General features: G+C 46.6%; 14 protein-coding genes and 1 non-coding gene across 15 annotated transcripts; 8 read left to right on the forward strand and 7 right to left on the reverse strand.

Annotated features, from left to right (window-relative positions):
* Positions 1-183: 183 nt before the first annotated feature.
* Positions 184-957, forward strand: J056_002524 (Solute carrier family 28 member 3; the record flags this gene model as incomplete). The annotated part of the gene is made up of 1 exon (XM_009271789.1): positions 184-957. One exon carries the CDS (start codon positions 184-186, stop codon positions 955-957), a length of 774 nt encoding a protein of 257 aa, XP_009270064.1.
* Positions 958-1,073: 116 nt separating this feature from the next.
* J056_002525 (cAMP-regulated phosphoprotein 21) lies at positions 1,074-2,723 on the forward strand (the record flags this gene model as incomplete). Its single annotated transcript, XM_009271790.1, has 3 exons — positions 1,074-1,092; positions 1,153-1,279; positions 1,337-2,723. 3 exons carry the CDS (start codon positions 1,074-1,076, stop codon positions 2,721-2,723), a joined length of 1,533 nt encoding a protein of 510 aa, XP_009270065.1.
* Positions 2,724-2,749: 26 nt separating this feature from the next.
* Positions 2,750-3,490, reverse strand: J056_002526 (uncharacterized protein; the record flags this gene model as incomplete). Its single annotated transcript, XM_009271791.1, has 2 exons — positions 2,750-3,294; positions 3,346-3,490. The coding sequence occupies 2 exons, from the start codon at positions 3,488-3,490 to the stop codon at positions 2,750-2,752; spliced, it is 690 nt and encodes a 229-aa protein (XP_009270066.1).
* A 49-nt stretch (positions 3,491-3,539) lies between these two features.
* J056_002527 (putative actin-related protein 8) lies at positions 3,540-7,286 on the reverse strand (the record flags this gene model as incomplete). Its single annotated transcript, XM_009271792.1, has 6 exons — positions 3,540-3,596; positions 3,652-4,397; positions 4,446-5,145; positions 5,190-5,343; positions 5,388-6,442; positions 6,663-7,286. The coding sequence occupies 6 exons, from the start codon at positions 7,284-7,286 to the stop codon at positions 3,540-3,542; spliced, it is 3,336 nt and encodes a 1,111-aa protein (XP_009270067.1).
* Positions 7,287-8,129: 843 nt separating this feature from the next.
* J056_002528 (Putative enoyl reductase) lies at positions 8,130-9,141 on the forward strand (the record flags this gene model as incomplete). Its single annotated transcript, XM_009271793.1, has 3 exons — positions 8,130-8,741; positions 8,789-8,963; positions 9,011-9,141. The coding sequence occupies 3 exons, from the start codon at positions 8,130-8,132 to the stop codon at positions 9,139-9,141; spliced, it is 918 nt and encodes a 305-aa protein (XP_009270068.1).
* Positions 9,142-9,264: 123 nt separating this feature from the next.
* On the reverse strand, positions 9,265-9,336 carry J056_004911. The gene has a single exon. It is a non-coding gene; the product is annotated as a tRNA-Asp (tRNA).
* A 779-nt stretch (positions 9,337-10,115) lies between these two features.
* Positions 10,116-13,369, forward strand: J056_002529 (uncharacterized protein; the record flags this gene model as incomplete). Its single annotated transcript, XM_009271794.1, has 3 exons — positions 10,116-10,348; positions 10,402-11,749; positions 11,798-13,369. 3 exons carry the CDS (start codon positions 10,116-10,118, stop codon positions 13,367-13,369), a joined length of 3,153 nt encoding a protein of 1,050 aa, XP_009270069.1.
* A 113-nt stretch (positions 13,370-13,482) lies between these two features.
* Positions 13,483-13,892, reverse strand: J056_002530 (uncharacterized protein; the record flags this gene model as incomplete). The annotated part of the gene is made up of 2 exons (XM_009271795.1): positions 13,483-13,617; positions 13,665-13,892. 2 exons carry the CDS (start codon positions 13,890-13,892, stop codon positions 13,483-13,485), a joined length of 363 nt encoding a protein of 120 aa, XP_009270070.1.
* Positions 13,893-14,024: 132 nt separating this feature from the next.
* Positions 14,025-14,444, forward strand: J056_002531 (30S ribosomal protein S17; the record flags this gene model as incomplete). The annotated part of the gene is made up of 2 exons (XM_009271796.1): positions 14,025-14,198; positions 14,241-14,444. The coding sequence occupies 2 exons, from the start codon at positions 14,025-14,027 to the stop codon at positions 14,442-14,444; spliced, it is 378 nt and encodes a 125-aa protein (XP_009270071.1).
* A 78-nt stretch (positions 14,445-14,522) lies between these two features.
* J056_002532 (Protein LTV1) lies at positions 14,523-16,463 on the reverse strand (the record flags this gene model as incomplete). Its single annotated transcript, XM_009271797.1, has 1 exon — positions 14,523-16,463. One exon carries the CDS (start codon positions 16,461-16,463, stop codon positions 14,523-14,525), a length of 1,941 nt encoding a protein of 646 aa, XP_009270072.1.
* A 345-nt stretch (positions 16,464-16,808) lies between these two features.
* J056_002533 (DNA topoisomerase 1) lies at positions 16,809-19,368 on the forward strand (the record flags this gene model as incomplete). Its single annotated transcript, XM_009271798.1, has 3 exons — positions 16,809-16,856; positions 16,904-18,154; positions 18,208-19,368. 3 exons carry the CDS (start codon positions 16,809-16,811, stop codon positions 19,366-19,368), a joined length of 2,460 nt encoding a protein of 819 aa, XP_009270073.1.
* A 103-nt stretch (positions 19,369-19,471) lies between these two features.
* On the forward strand, positions 19,472-21,659 carry J056_002534 (uncharacterized protein; the record flags this gene model as incomplete). Its single annotated transcript, XM_009271799.1, has 5 exons — positions 19,472-19,681; positions 19,731-19,758; positions 19,810-20,772; positions 20,832-21,574; positions 21,639-21,659. The coding sequence occupies 5 exons, from the start codon at positions 19,472-19,474 to the stop codon at positions 21,657-21,659; spliced, it is 1,965 nt and encodes a 654-aa protein (XP_009270074.1).
* Positions 21,660-21,743: 84 nt separating this feature from the next.
* On the reverse strand, positions 21,744-22,878 carry J056_002535 (Cystathionine beta-synthase; the record flags this gene model as incomplete). The annotated part of the gene is made up of 3 exons (XM_009271800.1): positions 21,744-22,021; positions 22,073-22,717; positions 22,767-22,878. 3 exons carry the CDS (start codon positions 22,876-22,878, stop codon positions 21,744-21,746), a joined length of 1,035 nt encoding a protein of 344 aa, XP_009270075.1.
* Positions 22,879-23,644: 766 nt separating this feature from the next.
* On the forward strand, positions 23,645-23,898 carry J056_002536 (uncharacterized protein; the record flags this gene model as incomplete). Its single annotated transcript, XM_009271801.1, has 3 exons — positions 23,645-23,711; positions 23,757-23,810; positions 23,861-23,898. 3 exons carry the CDS (start codon positions 23,645-23,647, stop codon positions 23,896-23,898), a joined length of 159 nt encoding a protein of 52 aa, XP_009270076.1.
* A 140-nt stretch (positions 23,899-24,038) lies between these two features.
* On the reverse strand, positions 24,039-25,952 carry J056_002537 (Siderophore iron transporter 3; the record flags this gene model as incomplete). Its single annotated transcript, XM_009271802.1, has 2 exons — positions 24,039-25,799; positions 25,848-25,952. 2 exons carry the CDS (start codon positions 25,950-25,952, stop codon positions 24,039-24,041), a joined length of 1,866 nt encoding a protein of 621 aa, XP_009270077.1.
* Positions 25,953-26,321: the final 369 nt, after the last annotated feature.

The raw sequence follows: 26,321 nt of genomic DNA on the forward strand, positions 1-26,321 counted from the left end.
AACCTAACCTAACCTAACCAGTTATGCTACTTCCTCGGAGTTATACAGTGGTTTTTGAAAAAGTTTGCATGGTTTTTCCAGAGAGTATTCACCATTAGCGGTTGCGAAGCTATTAGTGTTACAGCTACACCATTTGTCGGACAGGCTGAGAGTGCATGCCTCATCAAACCATATGTTAAGGACATGACGAGTGCTGAATTACATGCACTGTTAACAGCAGGATTTAGTACAGTCAGTGGATCAACAATGTTGTCGTACATCAAGTTAGGTGTTGATAAGGTGCACATTGTCACATCGGCCATCATGTCGATACCATCAGCTATATCTATCTCTAATATGAGAATGCCAGAGGTGGAGACACCACTGTTTGCTAACACGGTGGTGGTGGATAGAGGAGATGCCGAGTATAAGGAGCAAGGTAATTGGATTCTTGCCTTTTCGAATGGAGCGAAACTTGGAATATATGTTGCAGGATTAATCCTGACGAATATTCTATGCGTTTTGGCGTTGTTATATGCGTTTGATGGCTTTTTGACGTGGATTGGACGGTCATTCTCGATTCATGATCCAACGCCGTTGACTTTAGAGTTGATATTGAAGTACGTCTTCTACCCGATTAGTTGGTTGATGGGTACACCTTCAGCGGATGTACTAAAGACAGCAAATCTGCTGGGAACCAAGGTGATATCGAATGAATTCGTTGCATATCAACAGTATAAGGATATGCAAGATCCATCATCACCCTCATATGACCCATTCACCAAACGTGGATCTACAATTACAGAGTTTGCGCTATGTTCATTTGGCAATGTAGCATCAGTTGGTATACAAATAGGTGTGATATCAGCACTAGCGCCATCAAAGAAGAAGGATGTTTCTAGGCTGGTAATATCAGCGCTGTTCTGCGGAATAATATCGACATGCCAAACAGCAGCGATTGCAGGGTTCCTTTCATAGGAGCTGATTTATGTATAAATGTTTTATTTCTTTAGGTCAAACGGATGATTAGAATATTTTCTTTGTCTTGATAATTTGATTTGTATTTTTTACAAGATTGTATTGTTCCTTCTGTGATGTCGATAAGTGATCAAGGTGGGTTGTTTGAATGTTTAATTAAAATAGAAATTAACTCAAAAAATACCCAAAATACAGATGATTATGTCAACGATGAGCGTGTTGATTTCTTAGGCGAAGAGTTGTTCACTGCGCTGCATAGCCCAAAGGATAGGCTTTATATACTCAAGCAGAATGAGTTGCTGACCAAATTTATGAAGTCTGAGTGGGTTTAGCTTGAATTCACAGCCATCATCCCACGTGCTAATCCCTCCACTCACAGCGACAGATCTATCGACTTATCTACTGGAAACTCCTACCAGAAATTGATTTTAATTAAACTTTCCATCTACTTTGGCTTGGTTTACTCCACTGAGCCTTCAAAGTTAGGCGTCTTTCTCGTTAAATCCACTGATTCTGCAATCCCGGACAAGTCTTTGACGGATTTAGTGCCTTCTCCGGATAATAATCAGCAAACAAAAGTTCAGATTATGACTAGGGCTACTCCAGGTGTCTCTACTGGTGGTAGTACCGGTCCTAGCAGCCGCAATAGCCCTAGCAATACCCCTACACACTCACTCAAACAAGACAAAGCAGACAAGTCTAATATGTCATTAGAGGAGCGTGAGCAAGCCTATCTGGAAGCTCGGAGTAGGATATTTATGGACAACACCCCTCCCTCAAATGACTCGCAATCTTTTACTCCTCAAATTGACTCAACTGACGCGGTCGAAGAGGAGCCTTTTGGTCCTGATGACATTCCAAGAGACTTATCCAGGCTTCCCGGCTACTCTAGCTACTCTGGATTATCTGGATATCACAATAAAGGGGGCAATAGCGACTACAACCAGTATCCCATCCCATACATGGCGCCCAATGTACAACCCAATCAAGCACAATTGCAAGCCCAAGCTCAGGCTCAGGCACATGCACATGCACAATTTCAAGCACAGGCTCAAATACAGGCTCAAGCACAGGCACAGGCCCAAGCTCAAGCACAAGCACAGGCTGCCATCGCCGCATCCACAGCCGCCCTCTCCGCTCAATCAGCAGCTACAGGCCAGTTCTGGAATCCTTGGATGACTCCAAACTCATTTATGCCCCCTAATGGTGCACTACCAAACACCAACAGCAACGACGCGCTATTAAATAGTAGTGGATTTGGCTTCCCAAGTGCTACATCTACCCCGCAGTACAGATCGAATCCACAGAGCTACGCTGGTAATTTCAGACCTGGCAATGTTGCCAGTGGCGGTACTGGTGGTCCTGGTATTGGTGTTCAACAAAGGCCACCGCGTATGGCTAGACCACCCGGTACGCGTCCACCATATTCGCAGCCTCGTCCTGGTCGACCTGCTATGCCTAATTTGACCAGCCTGCCTAACATAGATGGGTTGTCTATAGGAGGAGAAGGCGTACCAGCACCAGCAACAACATTTGCACAAGCTAATGCACCAGCTTCTGCACCAACTCCTCCGCAGAAAAATGTTGCCAGCAGCGGTATATTCAACCTTGATCCGCAACTCATACAGCCGAAACAGCGGAGGAGTGTGAGCGAGTCTGTCGACGATACGCCCAACAATTCGACCTCGCAGCAGAACAACACACAGAACACAAGCAGACGAGCAACCCGGCGTCGCAAAGGAACGGCGCAGAGTAACAACATATAATAAACGAACAGTGTACACAAATATATCTATTTATTACAAGCCTCTATTGAGTTATTCATACATTCCATCAAAGACTGCAGAGCTTCTCTGTCAGATTGTTGCAGGTTTGAGAGTTGTGCAGGTAGACCGTGTATAGATCTTCCTGAGAGCGTGTTGGCATCGTAGCCAAGAACACGCTGTAAGACTACCTCTCTGTTCCGGGAGCCGTCTATGTCTATGCTGTCGAGTTGAGCAAGGAGATTTTTGAGGTTGGGGTGTGTTTGGAAGAGCTGTCGTATTTCTGGGCTTGTAGCTATGCTGAGGACTTGGCTGCGTCTGAGCGGCTTAGGGTCGTTACGGGATAGTGCGTCAATGAATATTTTCTCATCTGGCTCTTCTGGCCACCTGAGAGAATGTAGAGGTCTGAGGGGAGCGTCGACTTGTTTTGATGTTTCTAATTGTTCTGGTGGTGGTGTCGTTGTTGTTGTTGCTGCTGCTGCTGCTGGCGTCGTTGTTGCTGCCACCGTCGCTGTCTGCTCGCTTTCGCTTTGCTTTCCATTATCTTTTACGTCGACGCTTCCACCCAATTCAGCTGTTGGCTGCGTTAGCATTGGGTGCTGGGTACTAGGTACTCTTCGCCCACCTTGAATCGCCTTGTAACATGGCAGCGAGCAGTAGTAAAGCCCAGTGGATGGATGTTGGTATTTGAACGGCTGAGCGTGGCAAACCTGGCAGCTCTTCTCCCTTTCCTTGTCCAGCTGCTGCTTCTTCTTCTTATAAGCGGGCATTAAAGTATTCTATCAAGTTAAAGTATGTAAATTACAATCCTCGTCCTCTCTAGTGCTTCTTGTCTTCCGAAATCCACCAAATTGGATATCTGCGTGTGCCAAGGTTCTGGTGGTAGTGGTGTGAGCAGTGAGCAGGAATCACGACGGAAAGCGCAACTCACATTCCAGAAAAGCGCCCATCCCAACATGAGCAGAGTACTGACGAGGAGATTGTACAAGAAGCGCCAGCTAGCAGACACAGCTGTTGGGTTAGTGATTGCGATCAGCGCCGTCGCGCCAGCGGGTGGGTGGATAGTGCCAGTGATCTGCATGACGACGACAGCAGTGCCAGTGGCAAGACTAGCAGCGAGCCACGTCAGCTGTCCTACCTCCATTGCATCTGGGAATACGGTTGTGCTCGGGGTATAGCCGTCGTTGAGAGCGAACAACCGCTGGAATATCACGCCTGTCAATCCACTAAGGAAATGACCGAAAACCAGATTACGCGGTTGTGCTAAAGGGCTCTCAAACGATCCAAAGAGAAGGACACAGGATGCACCCATCGATGGTACCACATAGGGATTCCACCCTACCAGGCTGTCGCTGTAGCTGAATACACCAACTAGCAGTGCTATACCGACAAAAGATCCAATCCATCCAAATACCAGCGTCTCCACTTCATTAGGTATCTTGCGGAAGGCGGGGAATAGCGGCGTTGGGATGTCAGTGTCCACGCTGCGATAGCCTAGGAAATGCGAAATTGGCGCAGGTAGACGCGCAAGCCACCGCTCTGACTGTGACGCGCGACAGAATTTCTTATCGAGTATTTTGAATGGGTTCAGTGTGCGCATTGATCGATCGTCGCGGATTGACTCAATCCAACACCGCGGTTCTAGACTTGCACTGTTGACAAACCAAAATGACAATACTAATTACATATATAAACATCAATCGCTAAACTAGTACAATTGCATACAATACGTCCTGTCTTTGAGTGCCTTCAATCCGAGCGCGTTAAAATCTTCAACACCTACCCATAGCTCATTCGCTACTTCAAGCTTGGAGAGCGTCGAGACTCCACACCACGCGAGGAATTGGCTATGTACATCTTTAGGAGGTGGAACGTGTTGGACACGATCGACGAAGCCATATTGAGGTGACAGCTGTAACGCATCCTTCAACTTAACCTCCAATGCTTGGTTTACTCCCTTCAAATGTCCTCCTCCTCCTGTTAGGACGAGCGAGGTGCAGAACTTCTTGATGCGCTCTTCCGTTGTCGTTGTGGAGATGGAATTGAGGATGGCTAGATGCAGAGGCAATTTCGACGACTCGATCAATACATCTTTATCCTTCTCACATTCCATACTGGTCTTCTCTGTGGTATATTTCTCTTTGCCTCTCGCACCCTTCTTATCTTTCTCAATACTGCCTACTCTGTTTATTGTCGAGATCTGCATCGCTTGACTAACACTCCCGCTACCAATGTCGAGAGTTTGAGGTGCATCTCCCCACAACTTGTGCGATGCGCGGTGTTTTTCCGAAAAGTTGACTAGCTGTGGATGGAACAGCAAATTAGGAGCCTTAATACCATCTTCGTAAACTCTGACGCTATACTTTTTGCTATTCTCGTTAGGTTTGCGCACGATAAAGTCGTGAGTCGTGATAGCGAGGTCGCTCTGCAGACGTGTAAGCTTAATCGAGCTGCACAAACGCTTCCCACCTCGTTCAACGTGCACGCCCTCTCCTTGAGATTCTCAAATATATTCCAATCACCCGCGTCAGCCATGTTGGTAGGCTGGTATGGGAAAGCGGCGTCAATGAGTAACTGGTGGAAGAAGAGGGTAATATCGTCACCACCATAAGCAAGTTCCATTCTAAATATGTTTAGCATTGGTTTTGTGCATCAGGCTTAACCTACCGACTCTCAGGTATGACGACACCTTCTTCTACACAAGCGATAGAGGTTTTCTGGGCACCTATGTCGACAACACAGGCGCTAGATAAACCGCAACCGAAAGCTGTACCATTTGCCTCCTGTATTAGAAGGATCTGCTTACACCCAACGAGATTGAGGATAACGTTGGTCATTTCAGTGACATAAGTGGCAGTGTAGCTGTTGGGAATGATGAGAGCAATGCTGAGCGATTTTATGTCGGAGAGAGTGAAACTGAAAATGTTGGTAAGAATGTTTGAGAGTAGAGTATCTATATCTGCGAGAAGGAGACTGAGTGAGGAGTAATCTTGTGTGTTAAAATCGCCGCCAAGGAAAGGTCGTTTTATATCGTAGAACTGTTTTGCACTATCAGTTAGTTTGAAGACATTCTCGCCAACTAAGACAGAAGGAAGAAAGGAGCTGTCGATGTTTGAGTCAATGTATTGATCGGACGAGTTAAGGTGGCTTGGGAGGACTTCAGGAACAACCTGCTGATTGAAGGAGATGGATTGCGACTGGCCCTGTGGATTTGAAACTAACTTGTTAGCTTTGAGAGCATTGTTGAGGTCATTAGATATGGCGGAGAGTGTGGTGGTGTATTGCGAGGTGTTGAGGGAGGTGTGGGGAGAGTGAGAGCTGCTGCTACCCCTACTATCACTCTCAACGCTCTTCTTACGGGCAATAATCGAAGGAATCAAAAGGGGTTTATCAGCGTCAGATTGAGCAATGCGAATGAAAGTGGAGCCAGGTTGAATGATCAAAGTACGTTGATACTTTGTGTACTCGTGAGAATCTTCACCTAATTTGCGTTTATGAGCCTCCATTCTATCGTTAATGGATAGTTGAATATACTTGTTTGAAGACCACGATTGATTATCAGATTTCAGGTAATTAGAGGAAACGTTCTTTGTATTTAGATAAGGGATAGGCGTGTAGTTTGTAAATTTAAGAGAAGATTCATCTAAGCGTGGTTCTGGGTAGGTAGTTGGGTTTAGATGTTGTTGAGAATGATTGTTAGCGTATACAACATCCTTATCAATCTAAATGTCGTAATTAGTTTAATCGTTCTTTAATTTATAAGACTCGCCTTCTTTCTCGGCATCTTGGTGGTTGACAATGAACAGTACGCTGATAAATCTCGCAATAAAAAGGAGCATAAGGAGGAAAATTAACGTTAGACTGTTAAACGATAATAGCATTTCAAATGTAAAGCCAGGATTTATGAGGAATACACTTTATCCAGCTGGGTTGGCTGAGTACTTGGATTTCAATCTGGCAGTGAGAGAGGGGATAGATGAAAATGTTGGTAAGAATGTTTGAGAGTAGAGTATCTATATCTGCGAGAAGGAGACTGAGTGAGGAGTAATCTTGTGTGTTAAAATCGCCGCCAAGGAAAGGTCGTTTTATATCGTAGAACTGTTTTGCACTATCAGTTAGTTTGAAGACATTCTCGCCAACTAAGACAGAAGGAAGAAAGGAGCTGTCGATGTTTGAGTCAATGTATTGATCGGACGAGTTAAGGTGGCTTGGGAGGACTTCAGGAACAACCTGCTGATTGAAGGAGATGGATTGCGACTGGCCCTGTGGATTTGAAACTAACTTGTTAGCTTTGAGAGCATTGTTGAGGTCATTAGATATGGCGGAGAGTGTGGTGGTGTATTGCGAGGTGTTGAGGGAGGTGTGGGGAGAGTGAGAGCTGCTGCTACCCCTACTATCACTCTCAACGCTCTTCTTACGGGCAATAATCGAAGGAATCAAAAGGGGTTTATCAGCGTCAGATTGAGCAATGCGAATGAAAGTGGAGCCAGGTTGAATGATCAAAGTACGTTGATACTTTGTGTACTCGTGAGAATCTTCACCTAATTTGCGTTTATGAGCCTCCATTCTATCGTTAATGGATAGTTGAATATACTTGTTTGAAGACCACGATTGATTATCAGATTTCAGGTAATTAGAGGAAACGTTCTTTGTATTTAGATAAGGGATAGGCGTGTAGTTTGTAAATTTAAGAGAAGATTCATCTAAGCGTGGTTCTGGGTAGGTAGTTGGGTTTAGATGTTGTTGAGAATGATTGTTAGCGTATACAACATCCTTATCAATCTAAATGTCGTAATTAGTTTAATCGTTCTTTAATTTATAAGACTCGCCTTCTTTCTCGGCATCTTGGTGGTTGACAATGAACAGTACGCTGATAAATCTCGCAATAAAAAGGAGCATAAGGAGGAAAATTAACGTTAGACTGTTAAACGATAATAGCATTTCAAATGTAAAGCCAGGATTTATGAGGAATACACTTTATCCAGCTGGGTTGGCTGAGTACTTGGATTTCAATCTGGCAGTGAGAGAGGGGATAGAGAGCAGTGGTGGTGTAGGATTGCAATCACCCACAGCCACCGCCAACACCTCCACAGATTCATTCGATTTAACCACCTTACAAGATCAAACGATTCAAATAAACAGATCAACAATCGATAAACATAGAATTCATGGTTCAATCAGTGTTAAGGATATTCAGCAAATTTTGCTCAACGACTACCAGTTAAACACGTACAATAACGATGTATCCGTGGATATCGTGGATGATGATAGGCTTGTGAATAGAAATCAAACAAAGTTAATCAAGTCAGTTGGTCATTATAAACTCATGTTGAATAACAAATTTACTTTAAATCTTGTAATCAACGACGTTTGAATGTCTTCTCTCTTCTTGCACCTAAACAACCACCAATGAAGCTAACAATCCTATCAACTACTTCAAAACCTTCTAATATCTTCCCTTTGAATGTTGACTTATCCGATGGCTCTACTTTGCTTTCCCTTAAACTGAAAATTCATAAGAGTGTACCCAACTTTTCACCTTCAAGACAAAGGCTTTCAAATGTAAATAAGGAACCTTTAAAGGATGATTCTGCTTCTCTTTCCCATCTTAACATCCACAACGGTGATATCCTCTATATCAAAGACTTGGGCCCACAAGTTAGCTGGACTACTGTCTTCTTGGTTGAATACGCTGGCCCTCTACTCATACACCCTTTCTTCTACCACCTTAGCACTCTCATCTACAGAAAACACTTTACTCATTCAAACATGCAAGCTCTAGCTTATACCCTCATCCTTATTCACTTCTTCAAAAGGGAATTTGAAACAATCTTCATACACAGATTCTCTAACTCCACTATGCCCTTCTTAAATATCTTCAGAAACTCTGCTCATTACCACTTACTCTCTGGTCTTCTCATTGCCATCGCTATTTATGGTCCTTGGTACTCTTTGGAAGCCCTAAAACACTCTCACAGATCAAATCCTTCTTATCTCGCTGCTTGGTCTGCTTTCTGGCTCGTATGTCCCATCTCTTTGTCTATGTTTCCTTCTCAATCTTTGCCCAGTTCTGTCAAATCTCTAACCTCATCACTCACCTTAAACTTCGCAATTTAAGACCACCAGGTACCAAAGAGCGCAACATTCCAACTGGCTATGGCTTTGATTTGGTTTCTTGTGCCAATTACTTTTTTGAAATTGGTTCTTGGGTCGCTATCTTAGGTATCACTGGTTCTTGGGCAGGTGTGTGTTGAATTATATCTAATTCACCCCTTTAACACCAAAATCAGTCGCTATCTTCTTACTTGTGAGCGCTTTCACTATGGCCAAATGGGCAAAGAAGAAAGATGCATTGTACAGAAAGCAATTCGGTGACAAGTACCCAAAGAATCGTCGTATCTTGATTCCTTACATTTGGTAATGTTGTTTATCATTTTGTATTTTTTCCATTTATATTTGAAAATAAAATCTGGAGAAGTGTACTCATGTGTCTTTTATTATCTTTCATTTCGGACAAATTAAAGGATTTGATGGCCAAAAAATTCTCCCTGTCTGGGAGTTGAACCCAGCTCTCCCGCGTGACAAGCGGGCGTACTAACCGATATACTAACAAGGATTGATAATTTCTCTTTTTCAAAATGAATAAAAATCTCAATTTAGTCTAACAACAAAATTCAATTTTATGCCTTTAAAAGCGTCTATTCGAACTTTACACACATATAGATACTTACCAACTACTAATCAAAGGAAAGGACCAAATTGAGCCCTCCATATTCACTCAAACGTTCTAAATATTTACTCATTTCCATCCTTATTGAGGTGAATAAGATAACAGACGTTATTAAATTCCCACAAAATGTGTGTTAGTAATAGTTTTATATGCAAATCACCTGGTTTCTGATGGTTTACGGGATTGACTTGATTACTGGAGGAGATTAACTGACTAAAGGTGAAAAATGTCGAGGAACAACGAGCAATTGGATTGATTATTTTTAAAATCTCCCTAGACAATTTTTGTTCATATTGAATGTCACATTGCCCATATCAACATAATGGCATCATAATTGGTCCGAAAACGGCTAAGATACTCCGAGTGATTTGAGGGAAAGAGCGTGTATTGCAATGAGGGGCATATCAAACAGATACCACGACCTATGCACCGAATTCCCCTATCCGATTGATGTGACTGTGGAGCTATACAAAACCAAGACCGGAAATTGAGACAGAAGTGTATCAACGCCAGAAAACGCCAATCAATGCCATTAAAATGTTAAATTCGAATAATTTTGGTAAATTGAATCGAAAAAGTGGTTAGTAGATTCTACTTGAACACCCACCTTACACCAGAACCATCATCATCACTATAACCATTGTGAAGATAACCGAGGATAGTTCATGTCAACTTATTCAAATAAATCTAAAACGCTTCCACCCGCGCTGAGTAACGCAGGTAGCGCTCGTGGATCTTATAAGCCACCGCCTCCACCGAAATCAGTGCGATCGAGTCATTCTAAGAAATCTCATAGCAATAAGCCAGCAACTCAAAGTCATCCACCAAGTAGAATGGATTTACTGAGAGAGAAGAGCAACGTACACTCAATTGATAATTCGATACCTTCACCGGTGGAGTGAGTTTTGATTTTCTAATTTGGGCGAAATTATTCACTTAAAATCCCAATAGTGAGGCTAGAATTAACGATATCACTAACTCCGGATATCACCGTCCTCAAGATGAACCTAGCCTCCGCTCTGAGCTGTTGACTGACGTTCCAGAGGAGTACGAGCATGGTAATGATACAAAGTTATCTGAATTACGCGCGAGATTGGAAGCCCTGGTTACTCAAGGCACTGGTCCAAACCTCGGTAGCTTTGGCATTGCTGCCGATCATGATGACATGGGTACCCTTAGAGCTCCATCAGTTGCCCCAAGTGCCGATGCAACTCCTAGAGATGTTCACGGTGGTCCGAAGAGTATCAAGAACTACGCTCCTTCACTACACCAATCTCATTATGCTGAAATTATGGAAGAACACTCTCCAGAACAGCCAGAGCATGTTGAGAGACATACTGAGCGTGTTGAACATTATCCGGAGCATTCAGAGAGGCATATCGAGCGCGTTGATGATCATCCACAGCATTTTGAGAGGCACGTTGAGCGTTCAGATCATCATCCCGAGTATCATGATCAGAATGAGCATTCAAATCACCCTGATCATGTCAGTATACATCATTATCACCATGTCCATGATTCTCCACACGCAGCCACCCATTTACCCTCTCACCCACCTTCTTTGATACCTTCAATTGCTCAGACTCGCGCTCCATCACGAATGGACTCGAGTAGGGGCTTTTCAGCAGTGCCTTCGCATCACCATTCACACGCTCCTTCACAGCACCACTCACACGCCCCCTCACACCACTCACGCGCACCATCACATTCCTATACACCCTCACACCACCACCACCACTCACACACACCCTCATCCCATCGTTCACCTTCAAAATCAGACTCACCTTCACATTCACATTCTCATGATCCACACGATCATATCATCCATCACGATCATATCGTCCATGACCACGACATACCGCCGCACATGGCACCATACGTGACGCAAGAAGCGGACAGACGCAGGGAGTCGTCGCAACTAGAGAGGGAGTTACTAGAGATCGTTGGTACAGCAGAAGAATCTGAAAATGAAATGCGCAAAGTAATTTCAAGACTGCAGCGTAAATTACAAGACACGGAGCAGACGAAAGAGACTGATGTGGCGACTGTGAAATCGTTGCAGGATGCGTTGCGAGATGCTGAATCCCGCGGTATCGCTCTAACGCAAGCCCGGAAAGACGCTGAAATAGCCGCCGCTAATGAAGCACGACGTATTGAAGGATATAGGTATAGAGATGGAGAGAGACATCGGGAGCTATCGCATGCGGGTGACATGATTCGGCAGTTGCAGGTAGATCTCGATGATGCGGAAGAGGAGGTATTGTTTCTGCGCCAGAAGGCACACAAGGCGGATATAGTAGTAAGTGAGCGACTTTTTTGGGCGATGTTGCTGACGAGCGATACTCAGGAGGCTGAGCGCCGAGGACGCAATCAGGAGCGGGAGAAGCGACGCAAGGAGAAAGACAAAGAGCGTGAGCGCAAGGCGTTAGCGGCGGCGAATGCGGCAGTGGTGACGAATCCAAATGGGGCAAGACACCACACTCACACGCCGCGCCATCATCGCACACCCAGCATAGCTACACCATCAACAGCTTCACCATCACCGCGCTTAGGCACAGACACACACAGCCGCTCGCGCACCAACTCGCTTTATGAGCCACGTCGCCGACCCAGCCAGCGTAATGCGTACCAGCAGGCGCAAGCGCACATGCGCCACCCTCACCACCCTCACCCTCACCCTCATCATCGTCATAGTCACAGCCAGCCATATAACCCACACCCAACACCGCCAATGACAGGCGCCGGACCGTATGGGCCTGCGGGAGGTATCTATGAGAGTCCACCAGGAGGTGAGCTAGCGGAGCAAGCGTCGATACGAGCGCCTTCGACAGTGGCAGATCCGCGATTGGGACCATACAGACCACCGCAGCCAGACCGAGTCGAGGACCTGTACAACTACTACGAACCCCCAGGATGGCCGCAAATGGGACGAGCGCCAACGATGACCGACCGAGCTAGCGTACAACCTAACGGGAGTCCCGTTGAACCCAACCATACACCACTCAGTGTAGTTAACCAGCCGTCGCACCTGGATGGAGAGGAACACCCTCTCGCGCCAGGACACAGCGACGGCAATCGTTATCGGCGTGCAAGCGGAGCATACACACAACCCACACATGCGGCCAGCGAGCAGATCAGACGCTCTGCTGAACCCTTACATACCCATGCAAATAGAGGAGGAGGAGCAGGACCCCCATATCATCCCGTTGTCGTCGAACCGGGACAAGGCGAAAGAGGAGAAACGGGGATTCAAGTACAAAATGAAATGGGTGCTGGATCAGCTCTAGGATTGGATATGGAAAGAGGGGGCATTCCTCATCATCATCATCATCACCAGCCTGTACCGGGCGGTTTGAGCAGAGGTCCTTCTCCTCTGCCGGAAATTAGTCTTGAGCCTCCATCTTTGAAAGGGACGCCTGTGCCGCACGCACCTCACGCCCATCACACCCATCACACCCATCACGCACCGACGATGGATCCTACCGGTGTACCTCTTCCTGAATCTGTGTTTGGGGGGTCGACTGGAACGCATCATACGCATGGGACACATGGGACGCATCACACTCAACCTGTTCACCACGCACACCATTCACACCACCCTGCTCACCCTCACCCTCACCATACTCACACTCAAATGCCCACACCCACTGGACACGCTCGCAATGTGCCACTGCCAGACTCGGTGATAGGGTCGCCTGTCATGTCGGGAGCGACGGCGTACCGAGGAATGGCACCGGTGGAACCGATGGCACCGATACACCAAGCTGAACCATCGCGACCACCTTCAATGAGTGGGATGAGTGGGATGCCATTTGGCGGCGGTGGTAGTGGGTTCAGCGGCTATCCGGGAGAAGTGCACCCACTCAGTCAGGCAGCAGCCGGGATGCACGTCGAGGGTGCACACCCGCCTCCGCTATGACTAGATCGGGGCAGAGGGCTGTGGAGGGGGATTGTAGAGCGGCTCAAGGAGTATTACTAGGGAGCGAATAGAAACTAATACATATAATTCAATTTCATTTTAACAAAGGCAAATCACTTTGGTGTGCGTGGACGACCTCCGCTGAGGGTGTTTCCAGACTGTTTCTCGTTCTTGTCGCCAAGCTTGGAAGCAACTGGACTTCCTTGTGGGTTGGCAGCCGTCGTGCCGCTTGCAAAAGGTTTGCCAGTCTTTGGGTGGGATAAGATGATGTCATACGCTATCCACCACTGCTCACCTCTTGTTCAATGCCCTGGGAAGAGGACACAGGATCAGGTCTAGAGCCGTCGTAGGCAGCGTCTGAGTGCGCAACTTCGTCTGGGTCGGGGCCACCAGGAGTAGTCTGCTCCTGCACACCGACGCCTTTATCTTGGGTTTTGGAGAGGGAGGATGGGGAGGTAGAGAGCGTTCTAATGTTTCTAGTGCTGGATGCTGTAATATTCCTAGTGCTGAGCCTTGTAAACATGATTGTCCAATGTAAGGAAGAAGGCTTGGATTTTGAAGGGTAAATTGTATTTCGAGGGGAGTCGAAATAAAGGATTTTCACTGCAAATTACTAGTCTCCTTGTGCACCTCTCTCCCGCACACTACCACCACCATGTCGTTATCAAATGCTAAGGCAGCCACCCAAGGAATCGCAAAGGTGGCCACAAGCAGTGCCACAGGATCTGCAGCCAGAATTCTCCGTGGGAATGTCACCAAAGTCGGTAAAATGGATAAAACTGCGACTGTGTGTGTCGATAGGCAGGTGGAGCACAATCTAACCAATAAGGTGGGAAATAGCTGTACATTCTGCTTCCTCTAACCCTCGCAGCTCCTCACTCGCACTACAAAACTTCTCGTTCACGATCCCACAAACGCAATGCAGCTAGGCAACTCCGTTATCGTAAAGGCTTGCAGACCACTGAGCAAACGCAAACACTACACTCTAGACTCCATTCTCGATCCATTCAAGCACCAGCAACTCCCTAAACCACACCAATTGCGTATTCCAATTCCCACCAAAAAGTGGTCTTAGATTTTTTTCCGTAATATTCTTATTATGCTTATATATGCTCATATTAGAAATATCAAATGTTTGTCTATATGCTCCTTTCTACAACCTCATACTAGCTTCTACATCCACTCGCTTCTTCTCATTTGCACTTTTACTCTGCTGACTCTTACGCTCACCCGCAAACGCTTCCTTGGTCTCCTTCTTCTCCACCCGCCTACTCTGTTTACCACTTTTTGCTGCTTGTTTCCGTGCTTTCTTCTCTTCTTTTGTCTCATTTCTATCGCGGGCAATTGTAGTCTTCTTTGGGGTAGCGAGGGTGTCGCTGTGATAACTCTCGCCTTCACTATCACTCTGGCCATGATCACCCTGCTCACCTTCAACAACCTCCATTGGGAACCCTGTCTGAGGATCAACCACTATCTGCACTTTTTTCACCGGCGCAACGTCTTCCTTCTCAGCGAATGCGACGTGTTTCTCAGGTGTCTTGTGCTCCACCTTCTTCTGCCTCCTCCTACCCAATAAATCCTGTGAGCGGATTTGCTTAGGGTGGTTTTCAGTGTTGGTGTATGTAGAGAGAATAGTCTCTGCATCCATCCTATCTTCTTTGGCATCGACGTCGAATGGCAGTGGGAGTGCGCTGTCATCTTCCTCCTCCTCCCCTTCTGCTATCCTGTGCGCCGATGTGACACGTTTCGAAGCTGCATCACTGTGCCTTTTCAATTGCTCTCCCCGAGGTGCCAAATCTGCCATGGCCAATCGCATAGTGTTGAGTTTTTCAAGTGGTGTCTCACCCTCCAACTTTTGCTTTACTTTTCCTCCAATTACCTCGTAATTATCGAGGAAATCGTCGAGGATGGTGTCGAAATCCTCACGAGATGTTACATTGAGTTCGCTGGTGGGGTCAAAGTCTTCATCATCATCATCATCATCGTCAGGATTGTCATCATCCTCACTATTATACTCCTCTTCTATCCTATCAAACTGCGCATCAAGTGACTGCAAGCCGTCATTGCGGAACATGGAGCTACTTGACATGGAGTATCCACTTGCGTCTGAACCAGCTTTACGTAACTTTCTCCTAGTCCTCGCTGCACCAATGCCACTTCTTAAACTACCTACTGTATCAGCACCTTCAGATCTATAGTCGCTCATGTCACTCATCTGTGACGGTTCATTGGTGTCCACTTCACTAGGTAATTCATCGTCATCCGAAGCAGCTCCGTCTTGAGGCTCCTGTTTGCTCGCTAATTTGAACTGTTTGAACCTCTCCATCCAGTCTGAGGTGTGGAATGGGGTGAGGTCTTCGCCAGCTGCTTTCGCGCGCTCGTACTCCGCTCTCTCGCGCTCTTTGCGCGCTGTAATAGCTGGGTCTTCCTCCTCATCAGGACCGAAGTCGACAATCTCGTCTGATCCTCTGACACCACCACTGACGAGGCCATCTAGCCATTGCGAGTTGATTGTGTCAGCATCTTGAGTATTCCTTGATTCTTGTGCAACATTCAAATCATCCAACTCATCCAACTCATCTGCCCCTGGATCATCTTCCAAGTAAGCATCATCTTCTAATGCTTCAAGGGTTTGTCTAAGAGCAGGATCCATATCAGGATTAAAACCTTGCAACTCGAGTGGAATAGCAGTCTGGCTTTCATATGCCTTAAGCATAGCCTGCTGATGTTCTTCTTCCTGCTGTTGTTTCAACATGAAGCCCTTCTTGGCACTCTTTGCATCTTTTGCAGGTGCAGCTATCAACACGCTATCCAACTCATCTCCGTAAGCATCCTGTCCGCCTATAGTACGCAGGTGTTGCGTGTAGTCGTACTGTGTATCGTCGTAGTAAATGCCGAAATTGGCTGCATCGCCTGCCTTTCCTTTGTTGTTCTTGTTGCCGTTATTGCTATTGCTCGCCTGCTCACTACCTTTCTCCACGCGCTTGAGCACACCCTCGTCTCTACTCGGATCTCGCCCTTCATCTCTCTGGGAACGGTGCACCAACTGGAATTTCTGTGCGCCTGGTTTTTTGAATATCGATACAGGTGCCATAGAGTGAGTGTGATTATCAGATGATGGACGTTCAGGACAACTAAATTTTTAAAGAAATCAAGTTAAGTGGAGATGATTGAGAGTGGGCGTGGGTGTGTTTGTGAAGTTCTTGTGTAGTTGGCAATCTCTTGATATCAGCTGTATTGAGTTGTGTGTGTCTGTGTCGATGGAGAAAAGGTGTTTGTGAATTTGAAAGAAATACTTGAGGATGGGGGAGTGTGTATATCAATAATACTATGCCCATCTCTATAAATAAAATAATAAAATATTTACTTTAAATTTATTATGATTTCATTCTCGTTATCAGGTTCGCGCTTCCACTCTCACTCTTAACCAACGACGCCGATGACAGCGAATCTGAAGCGAGGAGCGAGTACAGAGAATGATAAGAAGGTGGGTGTTTTGTGGATTTCAGGGCTATTCATTCATCTTCCACACAGCCAAAGAAAGCTAAACAGAATATTGGATCAGATTCTGAGTCTGAATTGAGTGACGTGCCTGATGAGCCACAACAACCACCACAAGTAGAACAAGTTACTCAAGTCAAACAAGAATCGCCTTCAAATCTCAAACACGCATCAGATGTCACTCCCAAAGTAGAAAATACAAATGGCTTGGAAAATTCAAGTGATTTGGTTAATCTGAAGGAAATAGAGAATAACAAGGTTAGCAATGATCAAGACTTGAATACTTCGACTGTCTCCCCTAAGAAATCATCCAAATCAAACAAACCATCAGAAGACAGCGACTTTGATGAAAAACCAAAGGCTAGAAGTTCACGCAGATCAGCCAGCGCCAAGAAGGAGAAGAAGGAAAATGTCACCGATGATGAGAAGAAAACACCCAAGAAAACACCAAAGAATTCTTCCCAACCACCCAATCAAACACCGAATGGTGACGTTAAAGACGAAGGCGATGACGAGGATGATTACAAGTGGTGGGCTGAACAAGGCGGTTTCGGTGATGGTACTGAGAGATGGTCTACTCTAGAACACAACGGCGTATTCTTCCCACCTGAATACATACCCCTGCCTAAACAAGTCAAAATGAAATATGATGGAAAATTAGTTGAACTGTCAAACGAGGCTGAAGAAGTTGCTGGTTTCTATGCTGCCGTCTTGGGGTCTGATCACGCTGCTGATGAGACATTCAACAAGAACTTTTTTCAAGACTTTCAGTCGGTTTTGAGGGATCATCCTCCACTCGACGGTACAAAGATTAAAGATTTCGAAAAATGTGACTTCTCCCCTATCAGAGAACATCTCGACATCGAGAAAGAAAAGAAGAAGGCAATGACTAAAGACGAAAAGAAGCACGCCAAAGAGCAGCGTGATGAGATTGAAAACCCTTTTACTCACTGTCTCCTCGACGGTCGTAAAGAGAAAGTCGGTAACTTTCGCATAGAACCTCCTTCTCTGTTTAGAGGTCGCGGTGCTCATCCTAAAAAAGGTAAACTCAAGCTACGTATAAGGCCAGAGCAAATCACTATCAATATCGGAAAAGACGCTAAGATACCAGATGCTCCACCAGGCACCAATTGGGGTAGTGTCCAGCACGATAACACAGTCACCTGGTTGGCTACCTGGAAGGAAAACATCAACGGTGCTTACAAGTATGTCTACCTCGCTCCAGGTAGTACTTTAAAAGGTCAGAGTGATATGAGTAAATTTGAAAAGTCTAGGGAGTTGAAGGTGTGTTTGCGCTGTTTCCATTATTTTGACTTTCTAACATGCACACTCAACAGCACTACATCGGCAACGTCCGTGAAAGCTATGAAGCTGATTTACAAAATAAAGTCATGTTTGATAGACAGAGAGCCACAGCGGCATACCTTGTCGACAGACTTGCTTTGCGTGCTGGTAATGAGAAGGGAGAAGATGAAGCTGATACAGTTGGATGTTGTTCGTTAAGATGCGAGCATGTCATGCTACGACCACCTAACCTAGTCACCTTTGATTTCCTGGGTAAAGATAGTGTGAGGTTTTACCAAGAGGACATTAAAGTCGACCCTCAAGTATTTAAGAATCTACGCATATTTAAAAAGGAGCCGAAAGGACCACAAGATCCAATTTTCGACAGAATTCATACTACAGTACTCAACAACTACTTCCGCGGGTTCATGAAGGGGTTGAGTGCCAAGGTGTTCCGTACATATAACGCGTCTATCACGTTCCAGGAGGAACTCAAACAGACTCCTAATGAGGGCACCGTGGCTGAGAAGCTGCTGTCATTCAACAGAGCTAATAGGAACGTGGCCATTCTGTGTAATCACCAGAAAAATGTGTCCAAGAGCCATGATGCAACGATGGATAAGATGGGCGATAGACTCAAGGCATTAAAATACCAACGCAGGAAGCTGCGTCAGATGCTTGCGCAGGTGGCGGACGATAAAAAGGTTTACAAGGACCACCCTAGTTTCAAAGACGAGGAATCAGATCTAGAGGATGAGTGGATGGATGCGCATGAGGAGAACGAGCGTGATAAGGAGGTGGAAAGGCAGAAGAAGAAGTTTGAGAGGGATAATGAGAAGTTGCGCAATGAAGATCAGAAGGAGATGAAGCCGGAGGATTTGGGGGAGAGGTTGCAGGAGGTGGAGGAAAAGTGGAAGACAGTCACCAAGGAACGCAGAGCTGGGAAACCAGATGTCGGGAAAAAGAATCAGACACAACTCACAACTGCAATGCAAAAGATGGAGGATCGTCTCGAGGCATTCAGAGTAAATGCATCGAACAAGGATGAAGTTAAGGATGTTTCGTTGGGAACGAGTAAGATTAACTACATAGATCCACGCATAACTGTGGCATGGTGTAAGGCATATGAGGTGCCTGTTGAGAAGGTATTTGCAAAGACACTGCTTACTAAGTTTACATGGGCCATGGAGACGAGTCCTGATTGGAAATTTTAAAAGCACATGCATGAATAACTCAATATTGATAAAATTTGTTTATAAAAGTAAATTAAATTTAAATTACGTCATCTTCTCTTTTCGGTCGTAACTACCACGGCCGATGTTTACAAGGAATAATTGGATTAGAGGGAGCAGGGCTGGAGTAACGGCTGCGAGGCTACCAGCGTATAGACCAGTGAATATTACCACCCGCCTCCAATCATCAACCAAAGCAAACGAGCAGCTGTTCCATCGATACTTTGTCAAACCAGCCAAATACGCGGCATACGGCTGTGGATCTATAGTATTCGGCATTTCGGCATTTGTTGCTGTGGGTTGCGCTACTCCTCCTCCACGCCATGTCTCATTAATCGCGTTAGATCATTTTCGCGCACGATGCCATGACCTGTGAGTGGCGTAGGGAGTGTTCAGGTGGCTAGAAACTCACGCAGCACACAGACGAAGGCTCGTACATCGACAGAGTAAACGCCAACCCAATCTCAATGGCCCCACAGACAGGTGGAAAGAAGAATCTGCCGATAACCCAAATTTTCATGGACGATGAGGAGGATCCAGAGGCTCAGGCTATCTCTGAGAAGCCCCACCTCGTTATCATCGGGAATGGATGGGGTGGTATTGGTGTTTTAAAGGAATTGGAGCACGGGGATTACAAAGTTACAGTGATTAGTCCCGCCAATCACACACTCTTCACTCCACTTCTCCCCTCTGCCGCTGTCGGTACCGTTGAGATCAGATCCCTGGTTGAATCTCTGCGTAAACTCGTGGCACGCGTCAGAGGCCATTACATTTCAGGCGCAGCTGCTGATATCGATTTGAGCAACCGTCTAATTGAAGTTCACTCTAAGCGTCCAGATGGCTCCGTCGACCAGTTCTACGTCCCTTACGATAAAGTCGTCATAGCTGTCGGTGCCAACACCGCAAGCCACGGCGTGCCTGGTCTCGAGCACTGCTTCCAACTCAAGACAGTTGGTGATGTTCTGCGAATTAGACGTTCCATCATGCAGAATCTCGAGGCTGCTGCTCTGCCTACCACTTCAGACCAGGAACGCAAACGTCTCCTCAGCTTCGTCATCTGCGGTGGTGGTCCGACGGGCATAGAAATGGCTGCGGAGATCTTTGATGTCCTTAATGAGGAAGTCGGTAAGTACTTCCCCAAGCTTTTGCGCAAGGAGATTAGCGTCCACGTTATCCAATCGCGCGACCACATTCTCAACACGTTCTCAGAGAAGATCTCTGAATATGCCGAGAAGAAATTTGCCAAGGATGAAATTAACGTCGTGCTCAATGCGCGCGTCAGTCGCGTCGAGAAGGACAAGATACTCTACACGCTCAAGACTGAGAAGGGCGACAAAACCGAGCACGTAATCCCAGCCGGGTTTATGTTGTGGTCAACGGGATTAGGTGGGTGAGAGTATTTCGGTGCGCACTCTCTGACTTTATTTGTTTCTCGTCGTTCGCAGGCATGAACCCATTCGCTAAGCGCGTCTGTGAGCAGCTCCCTAACCAGTTCCACAGCAAGGCTATCATCGTTGACTCGCACATGCGCGTTAAAGGCGCGCCTCAGGGCACTGTTTATGCTATAGGTGACAATGCAACCGTCGATAACAACCTCCTCGACGCTCTTCTCGACCTCGTCGACGACTGCGATAGAGACCAAGACGGCCGCATCGATTTCGAGGAGTTTGAGATAATGTCACAGAAACTCCGCCACAGGTTCCCGCTGGCCAAGTCGCACTTGCAGAAGATTAAAAACATATTCCAGCGCTACGACAAAGATAAGGACAACGTGCTCGATTTGAATGAATTAGCCAGTCTATTTTCGGAGATTTCATCCAAGATCGTTTCCTTGCCTGCCACCGCACAGGTAGCGTCGCAGGAGGGCAAGTATCTCGGCAAGAAGCTATCCAAGCTGGCGTCGGCGAGAGAGAGACTTTCTGGCACAGAGATTGTCAACCAGGCTGGAGATTTGGATGACGAGATCGTCTCGGTGCCTTTCAGCTACCGCCATCTTGGCAGCTTGGCCTATATCGGTAACTCGGCCGTCTTTGACTTTGGTTCACCAGAGCTGTCGTTCGCAGGCGGTCTAATTAGTCTCTATCTCTGGAGATCTATCTATTGGTCGGAGCAGGTGTCGAATCGTACTCGCGCTCTCGTCATGATCGACTGGATCAAGAGGGGTATATGGGGCAGAGACCTGTCTAAGGTGAGTGGAGTGTGAGGTGTGAGGTATCGAGCACATGCTAACTGGTGTTACAGTTTTAAAACAGGATCGTAAAAAGGTTCAATGATTTGAAAGATACATTTAATTAGAATTGATAGAAAATTTGCTGGAAAACTCGCTCTTTATTGCACAACTGCACTACACTAATCAATTAGTCTACTAACCACGCCTTGCTTATGTAGTTGCGGATAGAATCTGCAAATATGAGCACCACTGTCTTGGAAGGGTCTTGGGAGATGGCGCTGCCCTGTTCGGTACGAAAGAACTGTAGTGCACCCGCTAAGCAGCTCCCCGCAGACCCACCAACGAGCAGGCCTTCTTCGCGGATAAGCTGACGCGTGCAATCGAAAGACTCCTCGTCGCCCGTCTTGACCCAGACATCTACAACACTTCTATCGAGTGTGTCTGGGAGGAAGTCATAGCCGATGCCTTGTGATATATAGTGAGTAGATCAAGTACACCGAATCGCACATCACACACCTTCAACAGCATAAGCGTGTGTTTCTCCATTCAGCGACTCGGGCAAAGCAAGTGAACTACCGAGAGGATCAACGCCCACGACAAAGAGCCCATCTCTGAAACCGTTGGTTGGGGAGTGAGATGAGTTGTGAGTGCGCAATCCGCGCGCTACCCCAGTGATAGTCCCACCCGTACCCACGCCGCTGACGACAGCGTCTGCGATGGCATCGTGGCCCAATGAGAACTGAATATCGCGAGCTATTTCTACAGATGTGCCCAGTTCGTGAGCAAGTGCATTATGTCTGTTAGTGTACTGGTTAAGCATGACTCCGCCGTCTACTTGGCGTACCAGTCGCTTCGCCACGCCTATGTTACTATTGGGGGAGTCGCTCGGAGCATCATTGGGAGTACGTATAATGTGTGCGCCGAGTGCTCGCATCACTGTGACCTTCTCGCTGCTCATTTTATCCGGTATCGCTATCATTACCTTGTACCCGAGCCGTGCTGCCACTAGACACAACCCGATGCCCGTGTTGCCGGACGTTGGCTCTATTATGGTACTCTGCCCACGCACTAGCTCGCCCGCACGCTCCGCCTCGTCAATCATCCGCTCCGCTATCCGGTCTTTGAGACTGCCGCCAGGCGAGTACGCCTCGACTTTGCCCACTAGTAGGCTTTTAGTGTCGTGTGCGGCACTCACACTCCTGTCACCTACGCAAATTGCACCGTATCGAATGCCGCGCTGCCACCTTGTCGAGCCGGATCAGCGGCGTGTCGCCTATTACATCTAAACTCGAATCTAAAATGCCTTTCTTGCTCTTTGTCATTGTCGCTGTGTAAAATGGCGTGCGTGCGTTGTTTCAAGGTGTTGCCGCTATTGAGCACCTGATACGGTCACACTATCACACTCTCTAATGACGTCATTCATCTTCTACTGCAAGTTGCTCAAGTTTAGCTGTGGCTGTGTGGCTGTAGAAGATAGGAGCAGTAGCATTAGCCAATCAGTTCTTTCAAAAGCACATACAACACATCCTCAACAGCTTTCGTGCCAATCGAGCCGATAGAAGCCATCACACTGGCGTTGCAAATACCCTACCGACGTGTGGGATGTAAGGTAGAATTAGGATAAGAGTATCACCCGGATCCTGCTCTATGATGGCGTTAGACATTCACGATGCACACGCGAAATGCAAATAACGTGCAAGTAAGCACCGATGTACCGTCAAATACTTCTAACGCCAATATTTGCGACTATATCCGATCGGGCTATCTGATTATCTGATTTTCTGCTGGAGCCTGTTACAAGCAGGCACAATCGCTGTAATTAAAAATAGTGCTGTTCGCTCGCTTAGTCCGAAAGCTTAAGCTGCTAAAGAAGACATTGCCAACTTCTCCAAGTTGCTCTGTGCCACGGTATAAGCCATTTCTTTACTGTGAGAACAATCTTCATGCACTCAAATAGATCCGTTATCTGAAAAGTCCCGCGATCTTTATCTCGCTTGCGTTGAATGTCTTTCGGAGATTAACCGAAAGGGTATAAAGTGTGCACTTGCCAGCAGTATACTCCTCCGCCTCTCACAAAATTCTTCTGTCATGTTCAGCAAAATCTTCTCTGTCGCTGCCATCCTCGCTCTCATTGGTGTCGCTGCTGCTCAGCCAGGTAGGTGTGTACGAAAGCAATACACTTGAGCTCACGCTCTCGCAGTTGCAAATGTCCAAGCTAGAACGTGCATGTGTGTTCCTAACACCATGGGTACTGGTGAGTGAGCGCACTGCACAGACACTTGGTAACTGACTCAGATCTAAAAGGTTGTACAATGTCTCCAGAATGCTACTCTCAGAAGTGAGCCCTGAAACCTCAGACTTTCTTGTATACACACTACAACATTCTTTTCCCATTACTCCAAATTAAGACTACAGATTGTATCAAAATGACTATATTACAAAGAATTTGTGGTGTCAAGTCAGGGATAAAATGGTAATATGATTAGCTGGAGTGAACACTCTGACTGAGACTATGCCGAGAAAGCGTTGATTTGCGGTCAAGGAGAGCCTCAGTGCTTCTATGCATACGGAGATTATCACGAGAAGGTTGATATGGCGGATGGAGTTGTTGATATCTACCGAACTGCTGTTCTTCACTATTTTCCTCATTCTCGACCACATTTTTACGTTTGTCGAGTCTGAAATCGCCCATGAAGAGCAAAGCAACGACAATTGGGATGATGGAGATAACGACGGCTGGTATATTCTGCAGACGCATATTATTAGCGAAAGCGTGAACAAGTTTGTCTCTTTGGGGTGTTCCAATCGCCCCTAGCATCCTGCCCAACTCGTGAGGAGAATCGGCATATTGAGACGCAGTCTCAACGCTCCATTCCGGGAACTGTTCGCAAATATACGGCACCAAATAAGCTGTGTTGAGTGCAGAAGATACTGAGCTGCCGATAACACTGCCAATTTCAGCAAAGAGCAGAATAACAGAAACAGATAAGGAGAGATCCTGATGGGGGACGCTTCCCTGAGCGCCTACTTGTGTTGCTGCAGACGCTACACCCCCTCCGCCACCCTGAAGTACCTGAGTCATGAGCAGAGCGGCAGTCGTGGGATGCACGCGCGCATACAGCATCAGAGCGTGTCCGAGCATGCGCGCACATAGCGCTGCTACAACAAACCCCCGCCAGCGCAGCTGGTATATTGACACCAACAACCCGAAAGCTATCGCGAAAAATGAAAGACAGAGATTCTGGGTCGATGTGAAATACAGCGCATTTGCGTCGCTCCAGTCCGTCGCTACGTATACGTATTGGGTCAGCGTGTTGAATGATAAGCTGAACGAAATGAAATCGCAAAGATTGATCATGCACGTTGATATGATGGTCCTGTTGGCGAGGAATCGTAGTGGGAGTATCGGGTGCACCGCGCTAGTGGCCTCCCAGTAGATGAAGGCGGGGAGGATAATTGTGGCCCCGACAGTCATCATGAAGGGAAGCGCGGTGCCATTCCACTGCAGGGAACTCTGTCCAACGAGAACTATCGGGAGAAATATGTAAACGAGCCAGCCTAGCAAGAGGTAGAGACCGATAATGTCAACATCGCTGCAGATGTTGTAGATCTTGTGTGAGAGTGGCAGAGCTGCTTTGTGGATGTTAGGGTGGGCGTGTTGGCGGGCTTTAGATTGCGCGCGGAAGAGAATGAAGATTATTGGAAGGATCGCAGGAAGAAACAGACAAGCTTCAATGGCAAAAATACCCCTCCAACCTACACCACCCTCGCTCAGCGCGCTGTTCACGGCCTTTCCCGAAAAGTAAAAGAGGACGAATTGCCAACCGCAGCCAGCAATACCGGAGAACAAACTACGGTAGCGGAGATTTGTGACGTCGGCGATGACGACCTGCAGCGCGATCTGGAAACCACTGTTGCCGAGTTGCCAGAGACATCTGCCTACGCTCAAACCAGAAACTGTAGGCGAAGCTGCGCAGATGAGGTATCCAAGAGACATGGAAAACATTGTGATGGAGAGTGATTCAGGGCGACCGGCGACATTGAGCAGCTTTCCAAAGAAAGGCTTGGCTGTGCTGTTGACAATGGATGAAGCTGCTAAAACCGCAAGCTGAGCTCTTGAATGTCCGATTTCGTTGAAAGCAGCGTTTGTTATGTAGCTGTTAGTGCCCTGATCGAAGGAAAAGATGAAAGATGCAAAGAAAATGCCAATAGAGAGAAGAATTATTGTACTTTTTGACAGAGACTGCTGATCTTGAGACTCACGTCGTTATCTGATAATGATCTGACTCACAAATTGAGCGGCGATCACCTTCCGCACGCCATCTTGTGTATCGAAGGTATCTTCTGTGCCATTGTTGTCGACGTATCGCTCATCGTGTGCTTCTGTGCTGCTCATCGACGTACTGATGATCAAAGATAATCAATCAGCCGCACGAGCCAGGGAAATTCAAAATTAGATCGAAATTTGCACCGATTGGAGGTATGAAGTGCGGAGGTCTCAGATAAATTCAATTATCAACTGATTTTCACACTGGGCTGTCTGATTTTGAGATTTCCAGGTCGCTCTACGTATCACCATCAGCCGTGAAAAAGGATTTAAGGATTGGCAACTGTGGCGATTGTGTATCACACCTTGTAAAGTCAGCTCAGATAGTTAAAATCTTGAAATACTCGGAAGCACCCCTATTTACATCTACACGCTGTGATTCACTTTGAGTTCCACTTTTACAGCTCTGATATAGCTCTTGAAAATACGGCCAAGTAC

This window comes from Wallemia ichthyophaga (assembly GCF_000400465.1).
Source record: "Wallemia ichthyophaga EXF-994 unplaced genomic scaffold scaffold22, whole genome shotgun sequence".
Taxonomy (NCBI): domain Eukaryota; kingdom Fungi; phylum Basidiomycota; class Wallemiomycetes; order Wallemiales; family Wallemiaceae; genus Wallemia; species Wallemia ichthyophaga.